Genomic DNA, 24,736 nt, shown 5'->3' with positions numbered 1-24,736 from the left:
TTTCATCAAAAATGTGCATGTTAACAGATGTAGTTTAGCCTTTGTCGAAAGACATGCAAGTATTTAGTATTTACATTAAATGGATTGCCTCAGAAATGCTGAATCCATGATATGCTCCCTTAAAAAGTAAAAAATATTTATTTGTAAGGTTAACTACAGTATCGGTATCTTCTGATATTTTAGATAGGATTAGTATTTTGGGACCTCTATTGGTTTTCACACTATCATGCAAATTCTGGCTTGCTTTAGCACAATAGTCCAATTTCCACTGGCTATAGAATAGCGTAGGTATACACATTTTAATTGCTCTTTTTGAAAATATCACCAGGCAGTGCAGAATACCTTTTATTGATAATATCGTGACAGTCAAGGACCTTAATATCAGCCAATGATAACAATATGGAATAGGGCAGAATTGAATAATGGAATGTATGAGATTGTCGTTTTCATTCAATCTTGAACAACTGGAAAATGTTTTCTACTCAAGCTATATATTTTAGATAAGCACAGTTAGATATAGATATCACTAATGCAGAAAAAAACCACTCCTTTTAAGCTCAGAATTCCTTAGGACTAAATGTTAATCAATACACATTTTATATATAATATGTACAGGTTTTGTAACCTAGTGCCACGCAACTAGGGCACACATATCAGTTACCTCGGTTTTCAAATGTTATGTGTCAGCTCTGCATATTATGTGCCAAGGAGATACTATCAACATTATTTTTTGCATAATGTGCAAGTATTATATGGCCACAGAATGTAATACAAATTAGTGGCAAAGTGCTGAGGGAAGGAATCCATGACAGATTCAGATGCACAAGGTTGAATATTACCCGTAAACTACCTGACTCTGCTAAGGTCTTAACAGCACAAAGCGCTATGTCATGCCCATCTTTTAAAAGTCTCTGAAATACATGGACACAGTGAAGTTTGTTCAAGGAATTTTACCATAGTCTCTGGCAACACTGGGGCTGGTATGAGCAATATATGACGTTGGGGGAGCCATGTGGAAGGTTACCCCGACAAACCTCTTGCAAAATGTGCCATCTTCCCTGAAAACAATTTTGTTCACTCCCTCATGACTGTCATTGTTTATACACATGTGCTTTTTCTTTTTTTGGTTTAAAAAGTCATATTAGCAAGATTATGCTGCTTGAGTTAAACGGCCTCAGTGAGAATTTTATTAGTATTGTCATGTTGATTTCTTACACACACTCAGCAACTCATTGAAAATGTTATTTCCAAAGAAGTTAGGAGGTTACTGGGAATGAGAAAATCTTATTTGCAATCCAAATTCTCCTTCTAAATGTTATTAAATCTCTGACACCTTATATGAGGTGTTGTGCTGGTGTAGAAAAAAAAAAAAACAACTACCCTCTGCTCTAGGTTTTCCCTTTAAACTCAGAGAAAAGAAAGACAGGTTGTCTTTCTTTAAGCTTCCTGGCATATTATTCTATTTAATTATTATTTTTAATACACACTATCTACTTTCTATTTCTAAACTCAAATTTCTTTTGCTTAAATGATTTTCTGAACCCTAGTAATAAGCAAGAATATTTAAAAGTTGTTCTCTCATTTAATGAAAAGAATTGAAAACTTTTCCAATATAATTTTAAGTTTACAGCAAACCAGGTGCCTTTGAAGCAGTTCAGCTGTGCTTCAAAAGTAAATAGTAACTTTCAAAGCTGAATTGGGAGTTTTCAGCGATCCCATTTTATTTTCTTAAATTCAGCATTAAAAGCGGTCCAGTTGCCCGCCGATGGGCTCATCAGGGCTCAGGGAAAAGATGGGCAGGAAGAGAGTGGGCCATTTCAGAAGCAAAGGAAAACAGACACCCGCTAACAAGTAGGAAATCTTAAAAAGAACCAGCCTAAGATAAAGTGAATGTGAAAAAAAAAATAACCAAAAACTGCAACACTGGCCCCAATCCTTTTCATGACCATTAGCACACCTCACTTTGTATCTTGGAGTTTACTGAGTTTCATGTTGCAAGAATTTTGAAGTGCGTGTTTCAATTCCAGGCATGTTATTCTTATTTTCTTCACGGAGGTCTTATGACGTACACAACCAAATGAGCTCAGTTATTAAGTTATATTCCATTTACAACTTTAAAAAAATACATTGCTTACTAAGGAGTTTTTAAACAGAAGGTCCATTTTTCCCCCTACTTATGTTACTATTAATGGCCTTTAAAAATATTCATACATCAGCTTAAAAAAAGTGTCACCATGATGGAAGTATTGTGAAGTAAATGCAGATGAATCCATTCTAAGCACCTATATCTGCTAGAGACTGAATTGATGTCTTTGTTGGCGAGTCTTTTGACCATCCTCCTTATCTCTGTTTAATATATTAACCAAAAACAGGTTATCGTCTTCATTGTTAAACTTAAAAAGTGAGCATGTGTTTGTGATTTAAATATACAGTGTTTCAAGTGACTTTTCAATTGCTCTTTTTCAGGTCTGCAAAATATCAAGAAAGTATTAACATGCATCTAACTTAGAGGGCCGTCTTGGACTCTGTAAGTTACTTCACATAAGCAGACAAACCCTACCATGTCATACCATACAAACAATTTTAATTGTGTAGTTACAGTCAATAACCACTCCTAATCAGAACATTTCTGCATAAAGAAAATTGTGATACACTTATAAAAACAGCCAGCTGTAACAAAATAGCTGGTGTTTTCATAGCCATAAACTCATAAAAAAGAAATAACACCTTTATACAGAAATTTTATACAGATGTAGCTTTAAAATTGATTGTAAACCAAAGGAAGACACATTGCAAACATCAATTATTTTCACATTAATTGCATAATTTTCTAAGGTGATCTATTAGTTTTATTTACCTAAGCTTATTTGCATGATAGTAAAAATTGCATACAACAATGAGTGAAGCTTATAGTATGAATTGCTTGGATAACATAGAGCACTTTTTATAGGCAACTGTGTAAAGCACATTTTATCTATTTAAAACTTTTAAGACACTTTGTTTTACTGCCCATCAAAATACATTTATAAATAGAAAAGAATCAGTATGGTAACAAGAGAAGCAATTTTACATTTAACGGAAACTTCCAAAAAATTAATTACAACATGATGCTGCAAGGATCTACAAATAAATAACAAGGACTAAACTGTGTTTCACATTTTCTTTTCATTTTTTAAAAAATCATGTAACAATGAGAATGAAAAAAAAAATTACAGTGAACTTTTATTTCCAAAATAAAAACAAATTTGAATTACGGCAGTGCCATATAATACAAGGCATTTGTTGGCATATGTCATCTTTAAACTGCATTCCACAGTCTATAGTTCTTTTGTAACATACAATAGAGTAACAAACTTTTTTTCTTTTTTTTTTTTAAACGAGGGGCGAGTTTCCAAAGATCAGTGTGAAGTGTTACAGAAATAATTAAAGGAAGGAAATAATAATCACAGAAGTTATAATGCTTGTTTGAGGCTCCAGAATAATAATTAAAAAAAAAAATCACTGGTATCATGCTTACGGGGTACACACCCGGGTGTGTTCCGTGAACACAAATTTTCATTTTTAATACCAAACAATCCGATGCTTCACCTGGGGCTGCCAAGCAGTTTGTAAAAGAGAGCAAAACGCTTAGTGCAGTCTATATCATCCTTTCTCGACTTTCCTGTTTGTGCAAGTTTCTGAAGATTCATTGGCCAAACAATGGACAACAAGGTTTGCTGAGCTAGTACAGGGTGGACCTTCCGTGTCGTTAGTCAATTTCACTGGTGCTGATGGAGGAAAAGAAGACTTTCATCTCAGTCTTTGACGTCGGCGTTAATGTCTGTGTTCCCTTCCACCGCCAGCTCGTCTTCTAGTTTCACCGAGAACAGGGTGTTAGCATTTTTGTCTTGGACACTCTCCTCCAAATCCTTAAGCAACTCCTCTTCCTTGTACTCGGCCACGTCCACCTCCAGGCCCGAGTTGTCCTTCAGCTTGCCGTGATGTTTGAGATAGTACCGCTGGTTCTGAAAGAACTTGATGATGGTGTACTTGGGCAGGTCCAGCTGAGCGGACAGAGTCTGGATGGCCTCCTCGTCCGGGTACAGGCCCACGTCCTGAATGAAACTCTGCAGGATGCCCAGCGCCTCCACCGAGATCTTGGTCCGCGGCCGCGCCTTCTGCCGGCTCTCGTCCTCTGCCTCGGCGGGCGCGGCCACGGTGGGCTGCCGCGGGGGTAGCCGGGGCCCGGCCGGAGGCTGCTGCACCTGCGCCTGCGCGGGGGGCGGCGCCGGCTGCGGCTGTGCCTGCGGCTGCTGCAGAAACGAAACAAGCACAGGGTCAGCGGCGCTCTTGGCCACCGCGCATGCAGGATCTGCCACTGCGCTGCGGCCTCTCCCACTGCGCATGCGGCCTCCCAACGAGCGAGCACGTGGTCAGGGATCCCACATGCACCTGCCTGGACCGGGACGGGGACACGGATCCTGGGTGGAAAGGCAAGCCAGCTAAATGGCCCATAGTACTAGGAAGAAAGTCAAAATGATCACCAGAAAGGGAGGAATTAAGAGGGCTTGGGGGTGCTCCTGGGCTTCCTCATCAGAGGTTAGGCTAGCTCACGGTGGCTGGAACTCGGTGTTCTGAAAATGTGAGCCATAAACTTCACCAGAAGGATACGCATCAGAGGCGTAGACAGCAAAGCAAATTATGATGTCAATAATTGACAAAGATTTTAAATGAAGATTGGGAAGTAAGGATTTCAAAGGCATTTTCGAAAGGTGAGCTGTGGAGACGTGGGGAAGGAAATGAGTGTTTTGTCCCATTTCATTGGATGGGTAAAACGTTGAGCATACGCATACAAAGTCTTAATTTTGTTGCAAATAAAATGGGTAAAGCCTCTGCTCTTCTGCAGCACAGTCCTTGTGAATCCAAAGGGTTTTTGAGATTCTCACGTGTGAATGTCCTACTAGACAGTTTCAATCTAACAGACACACAAATTTCTTACAAAATTGCACTGGGCTGACACTGCAAGTTTTTTCCTTACCAAAAAATAAAGGTTCCATCCATCCCACAACGGCTAGCAAATTGTTCTGTCTATACTAAACTCATATGTGATTAGGTTTTAAATTTAGTGTATACAGACACTTTTTCATAACTAGTATCTGTGCTGTAATTTCCATACACAATCATACATAACGTGTGACACATGCACATAATATATACACTCCATATCCAAGATTCTTATCAGCAAAGCAAATCAACCCGAGGAAGCCCAAAATACTAGAACGTTTGTACTGTGCCCTAGGCATTTCCTTAATCCCCCTAAGAAGCAATTTTATTAGAAACAATTTACATTTTCAAACAAGTACTATTTTTTTTAACTTAACACATATCTTTTTTGTTTTTGTTTTTGCTAAACAGTAAATTTTTCAGGCTTTCACGATTATTTTAGTGCTTGATATCCTAAGGGATTCTCTTTTTCAATTTAACTTTTATAGTCAAAGGTTTTTTTCCCTTAGTGGATGCATAACGCTATTATTGTGTACATATGTGTGTGTGTGTGTATTCCTCCCCTTCCCGCGGCCCCTCCCCCCAATAGCAATACCAAGAAATAATATGCCGGTGATTCAACAAAGAAAGCATAGAATTTTAGGACTCTGGAAGGCAATGGCATTTTCCCTGAAAGGGGAAAGCTAAAAGTGTCCCCTTAGATTTAACACAAATAATTTGTACAGCTCAAGTTCAATTTCAACACACTTCCTAAGCAATGGAGGCCAACAACGACCTGGACCCAGAGCTTCCCAATCTGAATTCACTGGGGATGAATTTAGTGGATCCACTCAGTGGATGAGTGGAGACAGGTCGCGGGATGTGACAAGCTGAGCCCGAGGCTGACTCTGCCGGCACAGTGATCTTCGGTCAATGCCACGGTTAGCATGGCCTTTGCAAGGCTGAGCATCCTGACCAAGAGAGCAGGTCTTGGCACCACCCTCTCTGTGTGTCCCTCTCTTGCTGGCATAGGTTAACTTGTGCCTGGCTCACCTGCGGAGCAGCACCGCGCCACGGTGCAGGGGTTGGCAGGCCTGGCAAGAAAACGCCTCTAGACTCTCCTTTCCCAGGGGTCCTGGGAGAGGGCCTCTAAAGGAATGACAAACAAACGTGACTCACCCCTAACCTGTGCTCCCTAAGGCTGTGAGGATAGAGCTACAAAGTGAAGGCAGGGCCAGGGAGTCAGAAGCCAGAAGCCAATTTAGTTTCCCTCCCCTCCTCTCTTTTGGACAGAATCCAAGGTATACAGTTGTGATCCAATTAACTTCCTGTATAGAAACAGTAGTCATGCCTTTCCTCGGGGACAGTATTGGTACTCATTAAAAAAGAGGTGGCGTTCTAAAAATTCTGATTTTTCAAAAGCGACAACAAAATTCTTAAGCTCTCACACAACAAAACAACCCAATTCTAACAAAGACAGACTTGCCAAATAAGTGTAGAAGGGGGTTCCACCACTTTGGGGGAGGGGAGATGAGAGGAGAGGAACACAATACACATGTTGGAAAACGTGTGTTCATTTCCCTTTTCTCCCCCTGAGTGAGATGGCAGTGTATTGTTATTTCCTGTTCAGAAGCCTATGTTTAGACTGGCGGAAAGAAGAGAAATGCTCATTTCCCTGCTAAGTTTAAACCGCTATTTACCGAGTGTTATATTGAATTGGCCAAGGTAAACGAACCTGAATCTGCTCTGCGGGCACGTGGATGATGTGCGGCGGCCGGTCGCCATGGTGATGCACCGCGTTGCTCTCCTGTTCATAAATGGCATCACGTTCAGGCTGAGGGAGACTGAGGAACCTTCGGATCATGGAGAGGTTCTCCCACAGGGTCCTGTTTTCTGGAGAAGGATCTTCTTTCCAGCGTAATAGCTCACACAGCCACCCCTTAGAGACAAGGGCATAACAGGTCAGTTCAGGCTGATGGCAGGGGGAGGTGAAGGGGGGGTCGGCTGACATTTTCCATTAGGAGCTAAAAAGGAAGGACCCTGTGAAGTTAACTTTTTTCACAAGCTAAAAACACTCCAGGACTTCCCCTGGTGGCGCAGTGGTTAAGAATCCGCCTGCCAATGCAGGGGACACGGGTTAGAGCCCCGGAAGATCTCACATGCCGCGGAGCAACTAAGCCCGTGCGCCACGACTACTGAAGCCCGCGCACCTAGAGCCCATGCTCCACAAGAGAAGCCACCGTAATGAGAAGCCCGAGCACCGCAACGAAGAGTACCCCGCTCGCCGCAACTAGAGAAAGCCCACGTGCAGCAACGAAGACCCAACGCAAATTAAAATAAATAATTAATAAAAATAAAATAGAATACAAACACCCCAATCTGTTAAAAAATTTTTTTTCTAATCTGTTAAGAGAGAATAGCTGGGGCTATTGCGGAAGCGGGCTCTGTTTCTAATACACGTTCAGATTTGCATCTTAAAGGAGGGTCCTATTTTTCAGACTCCAAGGGCAAGACCCATTTACCATGGAGTCTGCAGAATGTGTCAGAGGAGAAAAGCAAGGCTGAGTGTGCTTCCTGTCTGATGAGTGGCCGTCTGAGGTTCTGAAGGTATTTAAGAAGGGCTAGGACAGGCTTTTAGAATAATTTTGTTTTCTAAAAGGATTCCCTAAGTTTATAATTTTTGTATTAGAAAGGCAACTCTGTGTGAACATGTGTGTGTGTGAGTGTGTAGGAAAGGGAGAGAAAGGACGTGTGCAGTTATGTGAGAAAGAATGTCGTCCAAGGTAAGGCACTGTATTTAGAAATGAGCATTAGAAGAATTCTTCAAGATGGAACTTTCCAGAAAGACACCTCGGAGTCCTGCCTGCTGCTATGTACACACATGGTTCATAAAGTGAGCATTTTAATAGAATTCCTGGGCTAAGAGACAAGGAAATGTCCAACGAATGCCAAAACCTGAACCTCTCTGATGCCTCCTAAGGCCGAGTTTCTGATCCTCAGATTCTCAAGAACCGAGTGGTCCAACAGAGTACGCTGTCTCACATTCTCATGTCTCACATTCTCTAATCATCATCTCAAACCTTCTTTATCTTGGCCGCCATGATGGACACTAAGCAATGGGGTGGACAGGAAGAGGGAAGAGGTCCCAACCACACCCCCTTCACCAGCCAAGGCGACCAGCCCCAGCTGCCGTGCTGCCTGTTGTCGGCCTACAACCATACCCTTTTCTGGACAAATGTCTTGGAGCCATCGCACCTGGAGGTGCCCGGATGCTTACTCCACCCCTCACTAGCCCCTTCACCCTGGGGTGGCCAGTGACTGGCTGACCCACCCTCTTGCCCCACAGTGATGACTCACTCTACCCTTTAGAGATGGCCAGAGATGGCCCTCCCCAACCTTCTTATTGACTTTCCCCATCAATACGGACTTTACCTGAGACCACATTCATTCCTGACCCCTTCCACTTTCTTGTCCTCCTGAATGCCTGCCGGGTCCCTCACCAAATCATGAGCCCCTGATTCCTTATCTTAGCCTCTGTTTTAGGGAACTCGACCTAAGACAAAGGGGCTTCTTGGAAATTCTAAGTAAATTAGTTGGATGGGAATGGAAAGAGTACAGTTTAGTATCTGATTTTTAGAACTGGCCAAAGGGAGTTGCTTTTTTGTTGTTGTTACTTCTGGGTGACATCAGAAAATGGTGTGACTTTCCTTTCCTTCTCAAACTGAACCACTGGAGAAATTCTCTTCTAACTGTAATATACAGTGGGAAGAAGCAAGGCCTATTCTCCCTGAACTGGCCTATTTGAAACATTTTAAAAGGAAAGATGGAGACTGATAACACTAGCTTCCCAAGGCACACCTACCACCCAGTCAAGGGTGACAGCTGCTAAACCTCATGACATCTACTAGCCTTAACCCTAACTAAGAGGCCTTTGATTCTCCACTCAACACGTTGTTTAATTAAACAAATAATTAACCTACAGACGGTTATGTAATCATGCACTCATTTGATGCTACTGAATGCATAATTCCAGGCTAAGAGAACAGACAGTAAACTCAAAAGTAATTGTGATGACAGTGTCACTGAATGTGCTTCTCTTCTAACCGTGGCAGTTCTATGCTTCTTTCTGGAATCATATGGTGACATGTCACATTTTAGCTCTATTTATGTGAATAGAACATTAACTACAAAACTGTATTTGAGTAATTGAAATATTTGAGACCCACTTGCATATGGTGCCCCAGAGATGTTTATTTAGCTCTTACTGACAGATATTTGCTCTCTCGATTAAGCCATGAAAATATTTTATATTTTCCTACATCTAAGCTATTTCTTTACACTTTACCTCTATGTTTTGATGCAGGGCAGGTTTTAGATCTGTCTTCCTGAAGGCTTGAATATTAACTATGGTTAAGATTACCCCCCCACCCTCCCCTGTCTCCATTCTTCAGCTATGGCAATGGACAGGCCCCCATACCTAAACACAGCAAATTGCTACAATTTTATTTACCATTCAAGAGATGTTAGAAGGTTCATCAAGAACAGAACAGTTTTTTTAATTCCTTTACTTAGCTAGAATTATACTACTGCAATAAGTGCTTAACATTGAGCATGTCTTTTTTTTTTCTTTAGCAATAAATGCTTGTAACTAAAAATTGCTAAAAGTTAAATTAAGAATGATTCATGTAAGAAAATCTCAGAGAAAGCTGAAGAACCCCAATAATTTCTCAAATCCTTTTAGAAACTTTGAAAAGTAACAGAGATCAGTTAGCACTTGCATATATGTGAAAAAAAAAAAAAAACAAACATGTGGATCACAGATGTTCTTTGGAAAAGAAAATCATTAGTTCTTTTAAAACGGCTAATAATGATAGTTAATTCCTAAACAATCACACTCATGCTGGTTTCACAAATATTTCAGAAAAAGAGCCCTGACTCATTCAACAAATATTTTGCTCATATTGTCACTTCTTTGTCTCCATACTTATGAGACGGATTCTTATTTTTATTAATTGCGCATGACTAACATAACATTTCCAGTAGTTTGCTATTAACCTCTGCCCTTAAATAATACTTCTAATTCCTTATCTAAAAATAATGTGATGAATTATAAATCTGAAGCATGTCTCCGCTAGCCTTTCAAGAGACGTGATGATTTTAAGAGACTGAAATCAGATGCTTCTTAGAAAAATATTTAACGGTGCATGCAGCTGGGAACTGTTAGTTCTACAAGGGTATTCCAAAAAACAAAAATGGGGGGAGGAGCGGTGTGCTGTGCGTCGCCCTCAACAAATAACGGAAAACAGATATTCTGACAGGCTAGTTCTTTGTCAGCAGAGAAATCAACTGGCTCATTCCCAATTTACACTGGCAAAAAGAAGATCAATTTATTATAATACCATTTAAACATGTCGGAATATTCTGACACCCTCAAATCCTATCGATCGAGACTCTATTAATGATGACAGTAATCTGATCTATGTTTTGCAGAAAGTGACGAAAAAAACCAAATGCTTTCCAATTCCCCAATACCTTTTCCTAGGTCACTTCTCCATAAGCCATATTATTAGGGCAAATAAAGACAATGATATGTCAGAATACTGGTAATACGTAACAAATAAAAATAATGATTTCCCTATGTATTAGATAGGTTTTTTAAATGATACACGCATAGATTTACTGGGTGGAGGAGGTGAATAAGGTGCTGCACTTTGTTGCAAAATGTGAACATAATTACCTTTTAAGCCAGGTCTCTGGGACTTAAAATATCATAAGACCATAGGCGGGGGTAGGGAACTGCACTGACAATTAAAATTAGATCACAACTGTTCTGAACAGTAGAAAAGACAGGAGACTAACAGCCTTAAAATAATGAGAATGATCTATTCTCAGAAAACTAAAATGGCACAAGGAACAACCAAAACTTTAAATGTAGTAAATTTGCCAAGCAACATTACGCTGAATATAAAGAGGGCAAAATATAAACAGTAGTCACATGTAAATAAATAAGTAAGACTTTCAGGATGTTCCTACTTTTCAAACTGAGAAAGTTTAATTTGACACCTTCTGTTCTAAACCCTTTGTTTCTATTCAAAATCACAGCCTTGAGCTGTTGCTATCAATCACAGCACTTCCCCTATTACTTAAAAAAACTGGCATGGACCCTGAACAAGCTGAAAATGCCATGCAGATGAATTCTGAGATAATATGTTCAAACCTGTTATATACAACACAAATCCTGTAAAGTTATGTATTGTAAACCTACATTTATTGAGAACTAAAAGTCTTGAATCCATCTGCCACAAAGGAAATACTGTTATGTACTTTATAGGAACCAAGAACCATCTGTAAATGTCTTGCCACTGTAAGCAAGAAAATGGTAAAGATGTTAAACCTCAGACTGTATGAAATCAGTAACATTCTTTGGACTGGTTTTGGTTAGGGAATTTATGAAAGACATGGAAGATCAGAGGGGGAGAAAAAGGAAAAGAGAAAATGCAGAACGACTGCCAAACCAGTACTGAAAAAAAGCAAAACAAACTCAATGACAACACAATGGCAATTTATCATGGTCCATGAAACACATGACTGTATGCTCATTTTAAAGGAAAAATTAGCAGTTCTAAACTCAATATTCTAATGATGTGCTTTACCGACAGAATCTTGTTGTACCACATTGAAATAAAAATCCTGGCACCTTCATCTCTCAGCTGCTTAATTTCCACCCAAACTCAATCTCTGATTTCCACTCCACTCTTTTTAGAACAGTTAATTCAAGTCAATTTGCTGCTTCTATCGTTTTAACAGATAAGGGGTGCACAGTGATTTTTAACTGAGTCAGGAAAGCAACCTCGTTTCACGAATGAATTTATTGTACCTAGGAAGCCTCACACACATAAAAGGAGAACCCTTACAAGGCCTGGTCTGTGACAGAGCTGGGAGCACGTAACACAACTAGTTTTCCAGGGGAAAAGAGACTTCAGTGTTCCCTGAGAGAAAAAACAAAGTCACTTAATACAATATACAGATATGTATATATTATTGTTATGTACATATACATTTTAAACCCAAGAGCTATAAAAAGAGAAAGAAAACGACAAATAATTCTCCTTGCAACTAAGAAGGAAAAAACATTAAAAAAAAAGCAGAATGGGTAATTTGAGTTCTAAAAAGCAAAACATTTCACAGTCTGTATTTATTCTCCCACCACTTACCCTCATCTTTCATGTGTTATTTGCAGGAGTATTTTGTTCCAATCTCTGGGGCATATAGTATAATAATATATGATATTAAAAGAAATCAATCTAAATAGGGAGGTATTTGATACAAACATTCTAGTGGAAAGCATGAATTACATTTTAGCAAGTAGTAGGAACAGGATTAAGTACATAATCCATTAAATAGTACTTCTCACACACACAAAATTTCAGTATTGTAGACTAAACTACACCAGGCATTTTGAATGAGTACATTTTCAACAACAACTAACTAGAGAGCTAGCAATTTATCATTCAGCAAATAATTTTCTACTTTTAAAAGAATCTGTTACTTATGCTAATGAAGACAGTTTTTAATTTGCCCACAAACATGCTAAGAGAGGGCAATTTTTTTTTTTTAATTTACAAAGCTATCTGTGCTCATGGGTAATTTCATATCAATGTTCTATAAGCTGGGGTGGGGGGGAAGTGGGTTCTAATTGTCAGACCTACTGAATCTTTTACCCCAACATAAAGGTTGAAAGATATCACAAAAGATGCAAAGTGACTAATGATGTTTTAAACCACCCCCTGAATGTTCCAGAAGGGTTCCATTTCCACCCTTTTTGTGCTTTATATACACTCTGCTCAAATATAGTATTAAAACATATTACTTCTTCCATGCCCCTAATGCAGAGACACACAAGGCCTGATGGGGGTACAATCCCACTTCTGGTGTGAGGCCTGCATCCTTCCTGCACACACCAACTTTAAACCTTTTTTTTTCAAGAACAATCCTAACACTTTGAACAGTGAGAAACAAAACAGCGGCAAAGCACTACTGAAAGCATTTTCAATTATTTACTAGGTTAAAAGGGTGAAATGATACTCTAAATACATCAGATTTCATAGTCTGGGCCATTTTTTGGTGGTAAAGTGGTATTGATCTTTCCAAATGCTGAAAATTAACTATTTTCCAGAAGGTCATTATTTGATTAAAGGCATTAAAGTTGAGGGCAAAGAAGCGATGCACTTTTTTCTCCCCATTCAAATCATCATATAATTTAATAAAAACCATCCCATCATGTCCTGTAATAAAAACGCTTATCTGAAGATACTGTTCTTTACCTAACATATTAACCTTTAAATGTTATGAAGTTCTTCAGGAGAAAAACCTTTGCTAAAGCAGATTATTCTATAACATAATGAGAGGTCCCCACCATTAACATTAATAAAGATACATGCTCTCTACGGAATTAGCAGGAAATACATGAATCTTCCTTCCCAGTTTACTAATATCTACTTTGTGTAGAGAGAATTTCAGCAGGCACTACAAGTAACTTTTTCCTGCTAAGTTAACATTGGTTGGATTCAAGAAAACATGGGAAATAAATTTGAACAGAGGTGCAGCAATAAATGCATCTGCCATTCGAAAAGTAGCACATTATACTCACTTTATTCAAAGATGGGTTTTAAAAAGAAACCTACTTAAATGGAATATATGTATATGTGTGTGTATCCCCAAATATATTTTATTTTCAAGGTGTGGTTTCTGATGCTTGTATTTTTGCTGGGGGAAAAAAAAACCCAATCATACTAGGTTTTTAAATTATTACTATTTTAAATGTCTAAACTGTTACTGTTTTAAACTCTCTCCAGACTCTACAGTTTATTTAAGGGACTCAATATCTTAGCCAAAAATCCATGGGTTTCCATACTGCGGTAGTAATAGGACATAAAATGGCTACCCATAAATTTCCCACTTGAGTAAATTTTTGCCACTGTCTTTAAGAGGTTAAGTGCATCTAGCAGAGTTTCTGGAGGCATTTGCAAAAAGAAATGTTTCTACAATCTAGGGGAAGCTCACATTAAAAGTCAGTAAATTTAGAAGGAATATTCAGAACCACTGGTAAATGATTTTTATTTTTCAATTTTGCTTAAAATTTAATCAAGCCAAAAAAAAAAAAAAAGACATCATTTGTTTTCTGTGGTTTGATTGTTCACCTCTTTTTTACCTTCTCAAAGCCACTGACTTGAGGGAACACGTAAATATGGTGTTTTGTTTCTTTTCCTATAGACTGTTTGGTGCGTAACAAGATTATCAGATGGCCAGGGTAGATAAAAACATAAAGATGGTTCTCACTTAAGACTGTCAGGAAAGTTTTAAAGAATATTTTCAAGAAGAATCTGAGAAGGAGAAAAAGGAGGACTGAAGATACAACTATGAAATTCTAGACAACATATTAAACTAGCTGGCAAGAAGATAATCTCTTAATTCAACTGAAACAGAATTTCCAAAGAAAGCCTTCATTTTACCTTTAAAAAAGTATTATTTGGAAGGTATCTAATTTAAAGATTATTTTTTCATAGGCTTCAAAGCTGCTTTCAGGATGGTTTCTTCAAAGTTTAAATGAAACAAATAAAAATCTGGCTTACCTGTCTGATACTTGAATACAGACTTTGAAAAGAATTTGTTTTTCCCTCTCAATCCAGGATGTATTTTTGACATTACATAAGTTTCAGTGATATGGTTTGGCTCTTAACATTTATACTCTCTGTCTTAAAAATCTTAAGGGAGGGGAGGGGTAAATTAGGAGTTTGAGATTAACATGCACTTTTGCTGGGGGAAAAAAAAACCCAATCATACTAGGTTTTTAAATTATTACTATTTTAAATGTCTAAACTGTTACTGTTTTAAACTCTCTCCAGACTCTACAGTTTATTTAAGGGACTCAATATCTTAGCCAAAAATCCATGGGTTTCCATACTGCGGTAGTAATAGGACATAAAATGGCTACCCATAAATTTCCCACTTGAGTAAATTTTTGCCACTGTCTTTAAGAGGTTAAGTGCATCTAGCAGAGTTTCTGGAGGCATTTGCAAAAAGAAATGTTTCTACAATCTAGGGGAAGCTCACATTAAAAGTCAGTAAATTTAGAAGGAATATTCAGAACCACTGGTAAATGATTTTTATTTTTCAATTTTGCTTAAAATTTAATCAAGCCAAAAAAAAAAAAAAAGACATCATTTGTTTTCTGTGGTTTGATTGTTCACCTCTTTTTTACCTTCTCAAAGCCACTGACTTGAGGGAACACGTAAATATGGTGTTTTGTTTCTTTTCCTATAGACTGTTTGGTGCGTAACAAGATTATCAGATGGCCAGGGTAGATAAAAACATAAAGATGGTTCTCACTTAAGACTGTCAGGAAAGTTTTAAAGAATATTTTCAAGAAGAATCTGAGAAGGAGAAAAAGGAGGACTGAAGATACAACTATGAAATTCTAGACAACATATTAAACTAGCTGGCAAGAAGATAATCTCTTAATTCAACTGAAACAGAATTTCCAAAGAAAGCCTTCATTTTACCTTTAAAAAAGTATTATTTGGAAGGTATCTAATTTAAAGATTATTTTTTCATAGGCTTCAAAGCTGCTTTCAGGATGGTTTCTTCAAAGTTTAAATGAAACAAATAAAAATCTGGCTTACCTGTCTGATACTTGAATACAGACTTTGAAAAGAATTTGTTTTTCCCTCTCAATCCAGGATGTATTTTTGACATTACATAAGTTTCAGTGATATGGTTTGGCTCTTAACATTTATACTCTCTGTCTTAAAAATCTTAAGGGAGGGGAGGGGTAAATTAGGAGTTTGAGATTAACATGCACACACTACTATATACAAAATAGATAACCAACAAGGACCTACTGTATAGCACAGGGAACTATACTTAATATCTTGTAATAACCTATAATGGAAAAACATCTGAAAAAAGAATAGATATATTGATATTAAACTGAACACTCTGCTGTACACTTGAAACACAACATTGTAAATTAACTATACTTCGGTTTAAAAAAATCCAAAAAAAAAAAATACCGCATCTGTTTAAAAAAAAAATCTTAAGTTCTTATTCTCTCCTCACTCTTCATAGCAAGTGTCATTAAAAGACAGAAAACACCATATCCCTAAGGTTCATGCTGTAATACTTGCATCAATTTTCACCTCTGTTTCTACCATAAAGAATCGTCTTCTCCTTTCCATTCTGCCCACCACCGACTTGTCAGCGCTGGGGTACATTTTCCTTGAATGATGCTCTTAGGTACCAAACACTCTTTTTAATTATGTCCAATGGACAATTATCTTAATTTATGAACAAAACAGCCTTTAAGTAATCACTCCTTTTCCTCTCTTAACTTAGGGGAAGTGTATACCAATGATGACTAGAGCTTTGGGGAAGAATGAGAAAACAAGGGTTATCATAGAGAATTGTGATCCCTACAAGAAGCAAATAAATAACGATGCTTGACTTGGCCTGTGGAACTTCCTGATAGGTAAATACCCAGGTTTAACTAAGCTTTCTTCAATCCCCTTAGTCCTCTCTGAGATGCCCTTGGAAAGGGAGGCGGGGATGAAAACCACTGCTCTGGTCTTTGCTTTCAAACTACCCAAGGTTATCCTACTGCTCAAAATGACCTTCAAAGCCTCCCAAGACAGAGAAAAAGGTCATCCTCCCTAGAGGTCACTGAAGGTTCCTTCAATCCCATTTAGGTCCTAATTCATCGGACCATTTATTAACTGTTGCCCATTTCCCCACATTCTACTCTCATTCCCTATACTGTTCTCTCGAACAGGAAAGTGCTCTCCCCTTTATTTCTGCCCACCCGAATATTAACGGTCCTTCCAGTTACTCTCAACCACCTCAGCATACCAGTTAAGGGTTACAGCCTGTTATAGGCATTTACGTATGCAACCTTGAACAAATTACCTCTCTGAGCCCCAGATCTTCCTCTACAAAGTGCAGATAATAATGGTACTCATCTCACAAGACTGTGGCTGGTACAAATAAAATAGGATACGTTTAGCCCAGTGCCTGGTCCGTGATAACTACAAAAAGGTCTGATGGACTTAACCAAAAGCATTTCCCTTAAATGGCTCACAGTACATTCAGGAAGAGGCGACATTCAAAAATAACTACTAGAGCAAAGCAGTATGCGGTGACGGTCAGTGAGGGGCAGACATCCAGTGGGAACCAAGAGGAGAGGAAGAAGAGATCCACTGGAGTGGTCAAGGAAGTGTTTGCTGATGTAGAGTCATGTTGGTTTGGCTTTTAAGAATGGGCAATATTTAGAGTGGGAAGAATAATGAAAAAAAAATAAAGAGATGAATTAGCAATATGCTAGGAAAAATAGGTAGACTAGTTGCTTTGGAATCCATTCTTTCGTCATTGCTTTTTACCATACTTTCTTGAGGATGCAACTTAATTACTGTGACTTCGTCTCGTCTTTATAATGTGCTTCTAAGATCTATTTGTTAAGAAAGCCTGGATTTTCATTTTAACACCTATTCTACTACTGACTAGCCCTGTAACCTCGGTCAAGTTCCTTGAGTTCTCTAGACCTCAATTTTCTCCTCTGTAAAATGGGGGTAATATTACCACCACTCACAGTGTTGTAAGAATTAGTGAGATAATTCACGCAAGGGGCTTGGCGCACAGTAACAGTATGATGAATGTCAGCTGTTATTATTTTTATTATATTGTCATTATCACAAAGATAATGCAAAGGAATGTGAAATATCTAGGGAGTTAATGAAAATAATTCAGCTACCACATCCCAACCTGAACCCACTATCTTCCTCCCACAAACGAGGCTCCTCCTATATATACTCAATTAACAGCATCACCACTCACCCAGTCACCTGGGCTGAAAGGCTGTGATTTGAAGTATAAATTGGTATATACTTTCTGAAGCGCAAGGTGGAAATGTTTGAATGTAGAAATGACTAGCAATTACCTTTAAAACACAAATGCCTTTTTTGATCCAATAATTCTACTTCTGAGAATTAATCATAAGGAAATAATAAAGATGTATACAAATATTTAACCATAATAATGTTCACATTAGCATTATCTGTGACAGCAAAAGTTGAATACAACTTAAATATATCTCAATAGGGAATTAAAAGCGCACGTATATGTGTATACATACATGATATGTATACATACATGCATACACACATACACGTATGTGTGTATGCAAAGAACATAAATCAGGTTATCGCTAGTTAATTAGGATTATGGTTATTTCTTATGTTCTTTCCTCCTTTATGCTTGCATTAAAATTTTTTTTTCTGGTTTGGCTAGTACCGTTTTTTAATTAAAAAAAACATAGCAAACGGCTTCAATTTAAAAATATGATTTTTCTTCTTTGCTTCCTCCATAAGCGAACAATCATGAATTCCTGTCAATTCTACTCCTTCAGAAGGCGTCTTGAATTTGTTCCTTCTTTTCCATTCCTACTGCTCTGGTTCAGGCCCTCAGCATTTCTTCCACGAACTAAGGCTGATGGGTTTCTTTATTCCAATCCACCCCCATCTCTGTTACCTGAGTTACATTTATCATAAACAAATGTCAATGCAAAGAGCCCCCTGAACAGCATACTCCACACTTTCCTTCACCCAAGGGGCTTGGAGACGCTTTAAGGCTCACACTTGAATGAGTGAGTGTAAAAATATAGCAAAAGATTTCCTGCAACACTGAAGCAGCAGTAAGCTGGGGGATCAGAGGAAAATACAAAAACGGCACAGTCTGGGACATTTAGTTAGTGGCACAAAACTGTATACACCTCTACAATTCCTAAGGGCATTGTGTACTGTAGCAAAGTCCAACAACTTACATTCATAATAACGTTGCATTTCAAAGGAATAAGATTCAAAGCGAGCTGAGCCTAGTAGGTGTAAGAGGCAGAGAAGCACTATTAAAGGCTTCTATCAAAGGCAAATACATTACACTGTTTAAAGCAGAAGCTTCCTGGGAAACTTACCTTTTCCCAAATCCCCTGACCCCAATAAATATGTGCTCTTATACTGTAATATTATGAAGCAAATTTCTTATCATGTTGCATTCTTAAGTCACTATGAAAAATTTACAATATTTATTCTTCTCTTCAAAGTTATGATGATCACTAAGAAAAACTGAATATCTGTATATGCCATGTGCAAAAAAAACCTATAAAAATATGAACCTACAAAATGAATAATTTTTCGGTTATGATTGACTCGATACACTGGTTTGTCTGCTGACAAAAATAATCTACTGTCAGGTTAATTTAAACAAATATTTCTGCCACTGCATTTTTAATTGATTTATATAAAACTTTTCAATATTGCAGATATCTCCTCAGATGAGCTATACTTTCCATTATGCATATTGAGGGGCTGGGAATTAAAAATTTAAATCTTCCCTCTATGATATTCTAGGAGAGACAACAAAAGAATTTTTAAAACCAGGGGAAGGCAATTCGGGATTGTAAAAGTTATGGGACTCATATCTTAGAGGAACAATCAAGCGGGCAGGGTCATTACAAGCTCCCAAGTTGCTTATGATTTTGCTGATAAAGTAACACCCATTTTGTGGCCAAAAACCACATCATTTTACCCATTATGCAAACCGACTCATCAGAAGTCGGCTTAATTGAGGGACTCAAATTTTGGGATTCACAAGTAGGCTTTAAAAAAAGAAAGCATAAATATTTCTAGAAGCATCGTGGGGGTCCCAGTGATAATGGCCAGGTTAGAAATTTACCAATGAAAGGAGACAAGGGAGGCTGGGGCCACTCAGGCCGGCAGTTGCACCTCACAACCACTGGTCCTGTGTTACACTGGGGAGAGCAAGTCCAGAGAGGGGCCCAGGGCAGAAGGACAGGGGTGGAGACTAGCCCTATCCTGTCTTTCTGAGCACAGGGTTCCCCGCTGGGACTACCTTAGGAATATGCCCACTTTTGTGAGGGCAAAATTGTGATCAGATGAATTTGCTTCTGAATCATTCCACCTTTCTACAAAAAACTACAAAGCGCCATCTACGTGCCATCTACTGTGGGGCTAAGAGATGCGGGGACAGACATAAGAGGGAATTATTTCTCCCAGCACTTACTGTCCAGTGAGGTAAGAACAGCTTGAACTTCATGTGTAAGCTGATGGCAAAGGCATAGTTTAACTGGCAAAAAGTTTCTAGCCTAAGGGCAAAGGTACTCTCTCTTCGAATTCCAGCACTATATGCGGGCATCAGAATGCTGGAGAAAGGTTGCCTGTAAGGTTTTTGTTGTTCTTTGAAATGTCATTGCAATCATCTGATCATAAACCCTGCTTACATGCTCTGGAGTGAAGGGCACTTGAAAAATAAGCATCGAAAAAGTAATAAACAAATAACAATTCTTTCCCAGGCAAATTCAAGAATTCCTCAGCTAACATGTTAAAAAAACATATAATTTTTTCTTCCAACACACAACTTATCTAATCATTCGTCTCATCTCTTTTGCGCATGGACCCTTCTGGCAGTCTGGTAAAGCCCACTGTTTTCAGAACAATGTTTTTATGTGCCTGAAATAAAATGCATAAAATTACAAAGAAAACCAACTGTACCGAAATACAGTCATCCAAATTGTATCATACCGTAATATATGTGCTTCTTTATTAACGTACCAAATAGCAAGATCTAGGAACAGATCTAATAACTACCGTAATTTCAGAGGGATGAGCAAAAATAGTATTTTGAGATATCTGCAATAAAAATGTGATATGAAAATATTTGTGATTTTTTTTTTTTTTTTTTGCGGTAAGCGGGCCTCTCATGGCTGTGGCCTCTCCCGTTGCGGAGCACAGGCTCCGGACGCGCAGGCTCAGCGGCCACGCCCCACGGGCCCGGCCGCTCCGCGGCACGCGGGATCCTCCTGGACCGGGGCACGAACCCGCGTCCCCTGCATCGGCAGGCGGACCCCCAACCACTGCGCCACCAGGGAAGCCCAATATTTGTGATTTTTATTGGTGACAAATTCATAGGTATTGCTAATACTACTGTGACTTGTTGCCTACATTGATAATTAAATAAAATGTCAAATTTCAGTAAGACATTAGTGAAAATAAAGTTTTTTTTACTCTATTCAAGTTCATGCAATGACCCCCTGGGGGAAGATGGGACAGAGGTTAAGAACTCCTGAAGAGGGTGCCCCCTCCAATATACATGTGTCTGTATACATACATAGATACATACACATATATATTTCAAATTATTCCAAAACTATCTTATATAAGCTCCTAGTAGATTACAAAACTTTGGTATTTATAAGTTCTTGGAACAGATCTGCTTATCATGTTTGGTTGGTTGTTTGTTTTTTGCCACTAAAGGACCATGCCTCTTAGAGATGGGCTGGAGGGAAACAGTTAATCACTAGTTAATGGTTCCCAGACTGTGTCCTGAGGAGGCCCAGCTTTCCACCAGGGGTGTTTCAGCAGTGCCCTGATTGTGTGTGTACATAGGGTGGGGTGTTGATGAGAACACCCCGCCCCCAACCAATCCTCAAGTCAATCAGAATGGGGCAAGACTTTTATCCCATTTACGTATTTCAGTTCTGGATGAGCTTTTGTTCATAAAACAGTAGTTTTACAGCTTGAAATTTCCTGATTGACAATTGCACTAGCACATATATATACCTCACTGTTTTTCCCTGGTCCTGTTACAAACTCAGTAAATGGGTCTACCACCTCTGAATAAAGAAAGCATCCATACTCTGACTTAGTTAACTAACGTCATACCACCCCAATAACTATAAAGGTAAGCAAGATTAGTACAGTATCCTTTGAGAAATGTCTGTGTGTGCCAGGAGAGGAACACTATCAATTTTCCAAAGACACCTGGGTTTCCCAAATAGAAGAGGATAAAGTAGCAGGGCAGATACAGGATGGAGGCGGGGAAAGGAATGGAATTCAGGCAGGTGCTTGCTGTTGGGGGGTGGAGGTAGAGGGGGGAAGGCTTACAAATCAAACAATGGTTGGTCTTTCCTCTCATCACCTCTTCAAAGAGCAAATGGTCACAAAGGACACGCCTTTAAGATTTGAGAACAGGGCAGAAGGAAGCTAGTCAAAGGATTAAAGAAAGAAAAGAAAGTGAGTAGGAAAGAGGGTAAAGGAAGTGGGGATAGGTAGAAAATGAGCACATAGCCATCTCATCACTTTATATTATATATAACGCGATGCTAAGTTTATCCAAAAATATAAACACAATTTTCTGCCTAGAAATTAAGCTTGATGGATAAGGCTTTAGTCCTCATGGTTACCCAGGGTCCAAGTTATTTAGTCTCTTTAATCAAAATACTAAAATAAAATCATTACCCATTAGGCTATTACCCTTCCCCCAATCTCCAAACACACAAGCAAAAATTAATTGCAAGCCCGGAAGAAAGAAGGCAATTTAGACAGTAACAGCTTGGCATGGACTGAGCTGGATTTCCTAATAGCATTTGTCTGTTTGTGAATGTATATTTATTTTATTTATAGCCTTCACTTTCTTGACCGTATTGAAAGTAATTTATTTTTACCTAATCTGCATTGCATTTAAACCACCAAATACTCCATCAATGAACCAGCCAAGTAACACCCTGACAAGTAGCTTAGTGTTGGTACCAGAAGTAAAATGGGTAAACATTTAAAGGACACACTTGGGGACGGACACTCCTCAGCAGCTATTAAACGCTTGCTACAGGTACCAAGTTACAAACTGCAAATATGGGCTTCAAGATATTCCTTCACATCAGCAGCCATTCCCTGCTTCTTCCTCCTGGTTTACTCTCCATTTCACAAACCTCTTCCAAACCTGTGATTTCTCACGGACTCAGTCTATTTTTTCCTCTTTGATGTGCTATCCTGCCCCTGAAGAACTTGCATTAATCCCCCAAAATGAGAAGTTAAAGGTGGACTTTCAGGCATCAGTTAAAAACCCAAAAATGACATGTTAAAGGGGGAAACTCTTTAGCAATCTCTAAGTCACATGGTGTTGGCAACCACTACCTCACCACATAGTAAGCCAAGCCCACGCCCAACTGAATGAAGCTCACCTCCTCTCTACAGTGCCCTGACTTTGCTAGGTCCCTGATGAGAGAGGGGGATCTTCCAGTTTTCTAGCAACAAGTCGCAGATGAGATCATTATCAATCTTGAGCTCATCTCACACTGTATAACATGGAGTTCATACCCTGGATTGCAAACAATCAGTTCTCCTCACTATATGCCACTCATAAATAACCCTTTTGGGCTACAGACCTCAAAATAGCACTTTGTCCCCACAGACTAAGCCCTTCCATTATTCAAAACCTTGCCTCCTTTGTGACTCATTCCCAGACTCACACACCTGTCAGCAGGACCTTCAGTCAAAATAGCATCCTTTTTCACACTTGTGCACCTGTTTCAGCAACAAACTCACAGAACCTGGAACTGCCTCGGACATTACAGAGTCCGACCCAATCTATGTCACCTTCCTGAAGGGATAGTTAGGAGCCTGAAAGGTCAAGCAACTTGCCCAGGGAAATCCACAACATGGTAGACAGGAAACTGGGAGCCCCACCCCCCACCCTTTGCCGATCCTCAATGCTTCCTCTGAAAGATGCTGTTTATGTACAAGTTGTTATATAAACCACGTGTGACTTTATGGACAATCCTATTTCTCATGTAGATGATCAGGAACCACGCCCTCCCCTTCCTTTCAGCTTGGAATAAAAATGTGAGCTACACTAACAGACGATATTGATGACTTCGACAATGCTGATGAAAAATGCAGACAGTGGGTCCAAAAGAAAAGAGCAGAAGTATTCAAAGAAACTAATTCTCCTTCCTGTACATTTTCCTAAGGATCTGAGGGCAGTGGAGAAGACCGACTGCAGAGTGGCTGAAGAAGGTGGACTGAGCTGAAGGGCAGGATCAAGTTTATAAATTCCTTTTCAACCGAATCTTCACCGGCACTTGCTAACAGATACCTTGAAAACTGTCCTTTTGTTAGACGGGGACCCAGCAGGGTCCGTAAAGAAAATTACAATATTTTCCTTGAATAATGAGATTCTTGTAGTCTCATTAAATTTAATGGAAAGACATGCTCTTCCCTCATACTCAAAATATTGAATATTCTCAAACTTCACACACACCCCAGCATCCCTAAACAGCAATTCTTTTTTTTTTTTTTTGGTTCTCTTTCCTCTTTCCTTTTGTATCTACAGGTGTGCTTAGACACAGAGAAATCCTAACACATGAAAACTAAAGTTTGCAAATGTGGAAAGCTAGGTTATAAATGAAATCTTTCACTTGCAAAAAAAAAAACAAGGCAAGTTTCCTTTAAGTGGCAAGTGTTACCAATGACTGCAAAATGTGATTCAATTTGCATGCTGACTAACCTATCTTGAAGCAGCTATGCAAAATCTTCAGGGTCATTAAAGCAAGGGCAGGAGCAATGAAGTCATAAGCTGTACTTTTTTTTTAACCTCTACTTTTCTTATTTCTTGGACTCATCCCCATACAACTATATGTATCAAACCTCTTCTTGGGAATCCTAAATAAAAAGTGACAGCAGGGCTTCCCTAGTGGCGCAGTGGTTGAGAGTCCGCCTGCCGATGCAGGGGACGCGGGTTCATGACCCGGTCCGGGAATATCTCACATGCCGCGGAGCGGCTGGGCCCGTGAGCCATGGCCGCTGAGCCTGCGCGCCTGGAGCCTGTGCTCCGTGACCGGAGAGTCCGCAACAGTGAGAGGCCCGCGTACTGC

The 24,736-nt window shown here is 39.1% G+C and overlaps 1 protein-coding gene across 2 annotated transcripts in view; it reads right to left on the bottom strand.

Annotated features, from left to right (window-relative positions):
- Positions 1-3,794: 3,794 nt before the first annotated feature.
- SATB1 (SATB homeobox 1) overlaps positions 3,795-24,736 on the bottom strand; it is a 75,677-nt gene continuing 54,735 nt past the window's right edge. Inside the window, exons 11-13 of one of the 2 annotated variants that reach the window (XM_007470617.1) lie at positions 6,698-6,901; positions 6,001-6,111; positions 3,795-4,292 (exon numbers count right to left, since the gene is read on the bottom strand). In XM_007470617.1, coding sequence (XP_007470679.1) covers positions 3,795-4,292; positions 6,001-6,111; positions 6,698-6,901 — 813 coding nt within the window. Of the gene's footprint in view, positions 4,293-5,362; positions 5,387-6,000; positions 6,112-6,697; positions 6,902-24,736 lie in introns of both variants that reach the window. The other variant, XM_007470618.1, reaches the window with a different exon arrangement.

Source organism: Lipotes vexillifer, unplaced genomic scaffold (assembly GCF_000442215.2).
Source record: "Lipotes vexillifer unplaced genomic scaffold, Lipotes_vexillifer_v1.1 scaffold418, whole genome shotgun sequence".
NCBI classification, from domain to species: domain Eukaryota; kingdom Metazoa; phylum Chordata; class Mammalia; order Artiodactyla; family Lipotidae; genus Lipotes; species Lipotes vexillifer.
The sequence above is the reverse complement of the archived record's forward strand: the minus strand, read 5'-3'. Positions and strand labels throughout refer to the sequence as shown.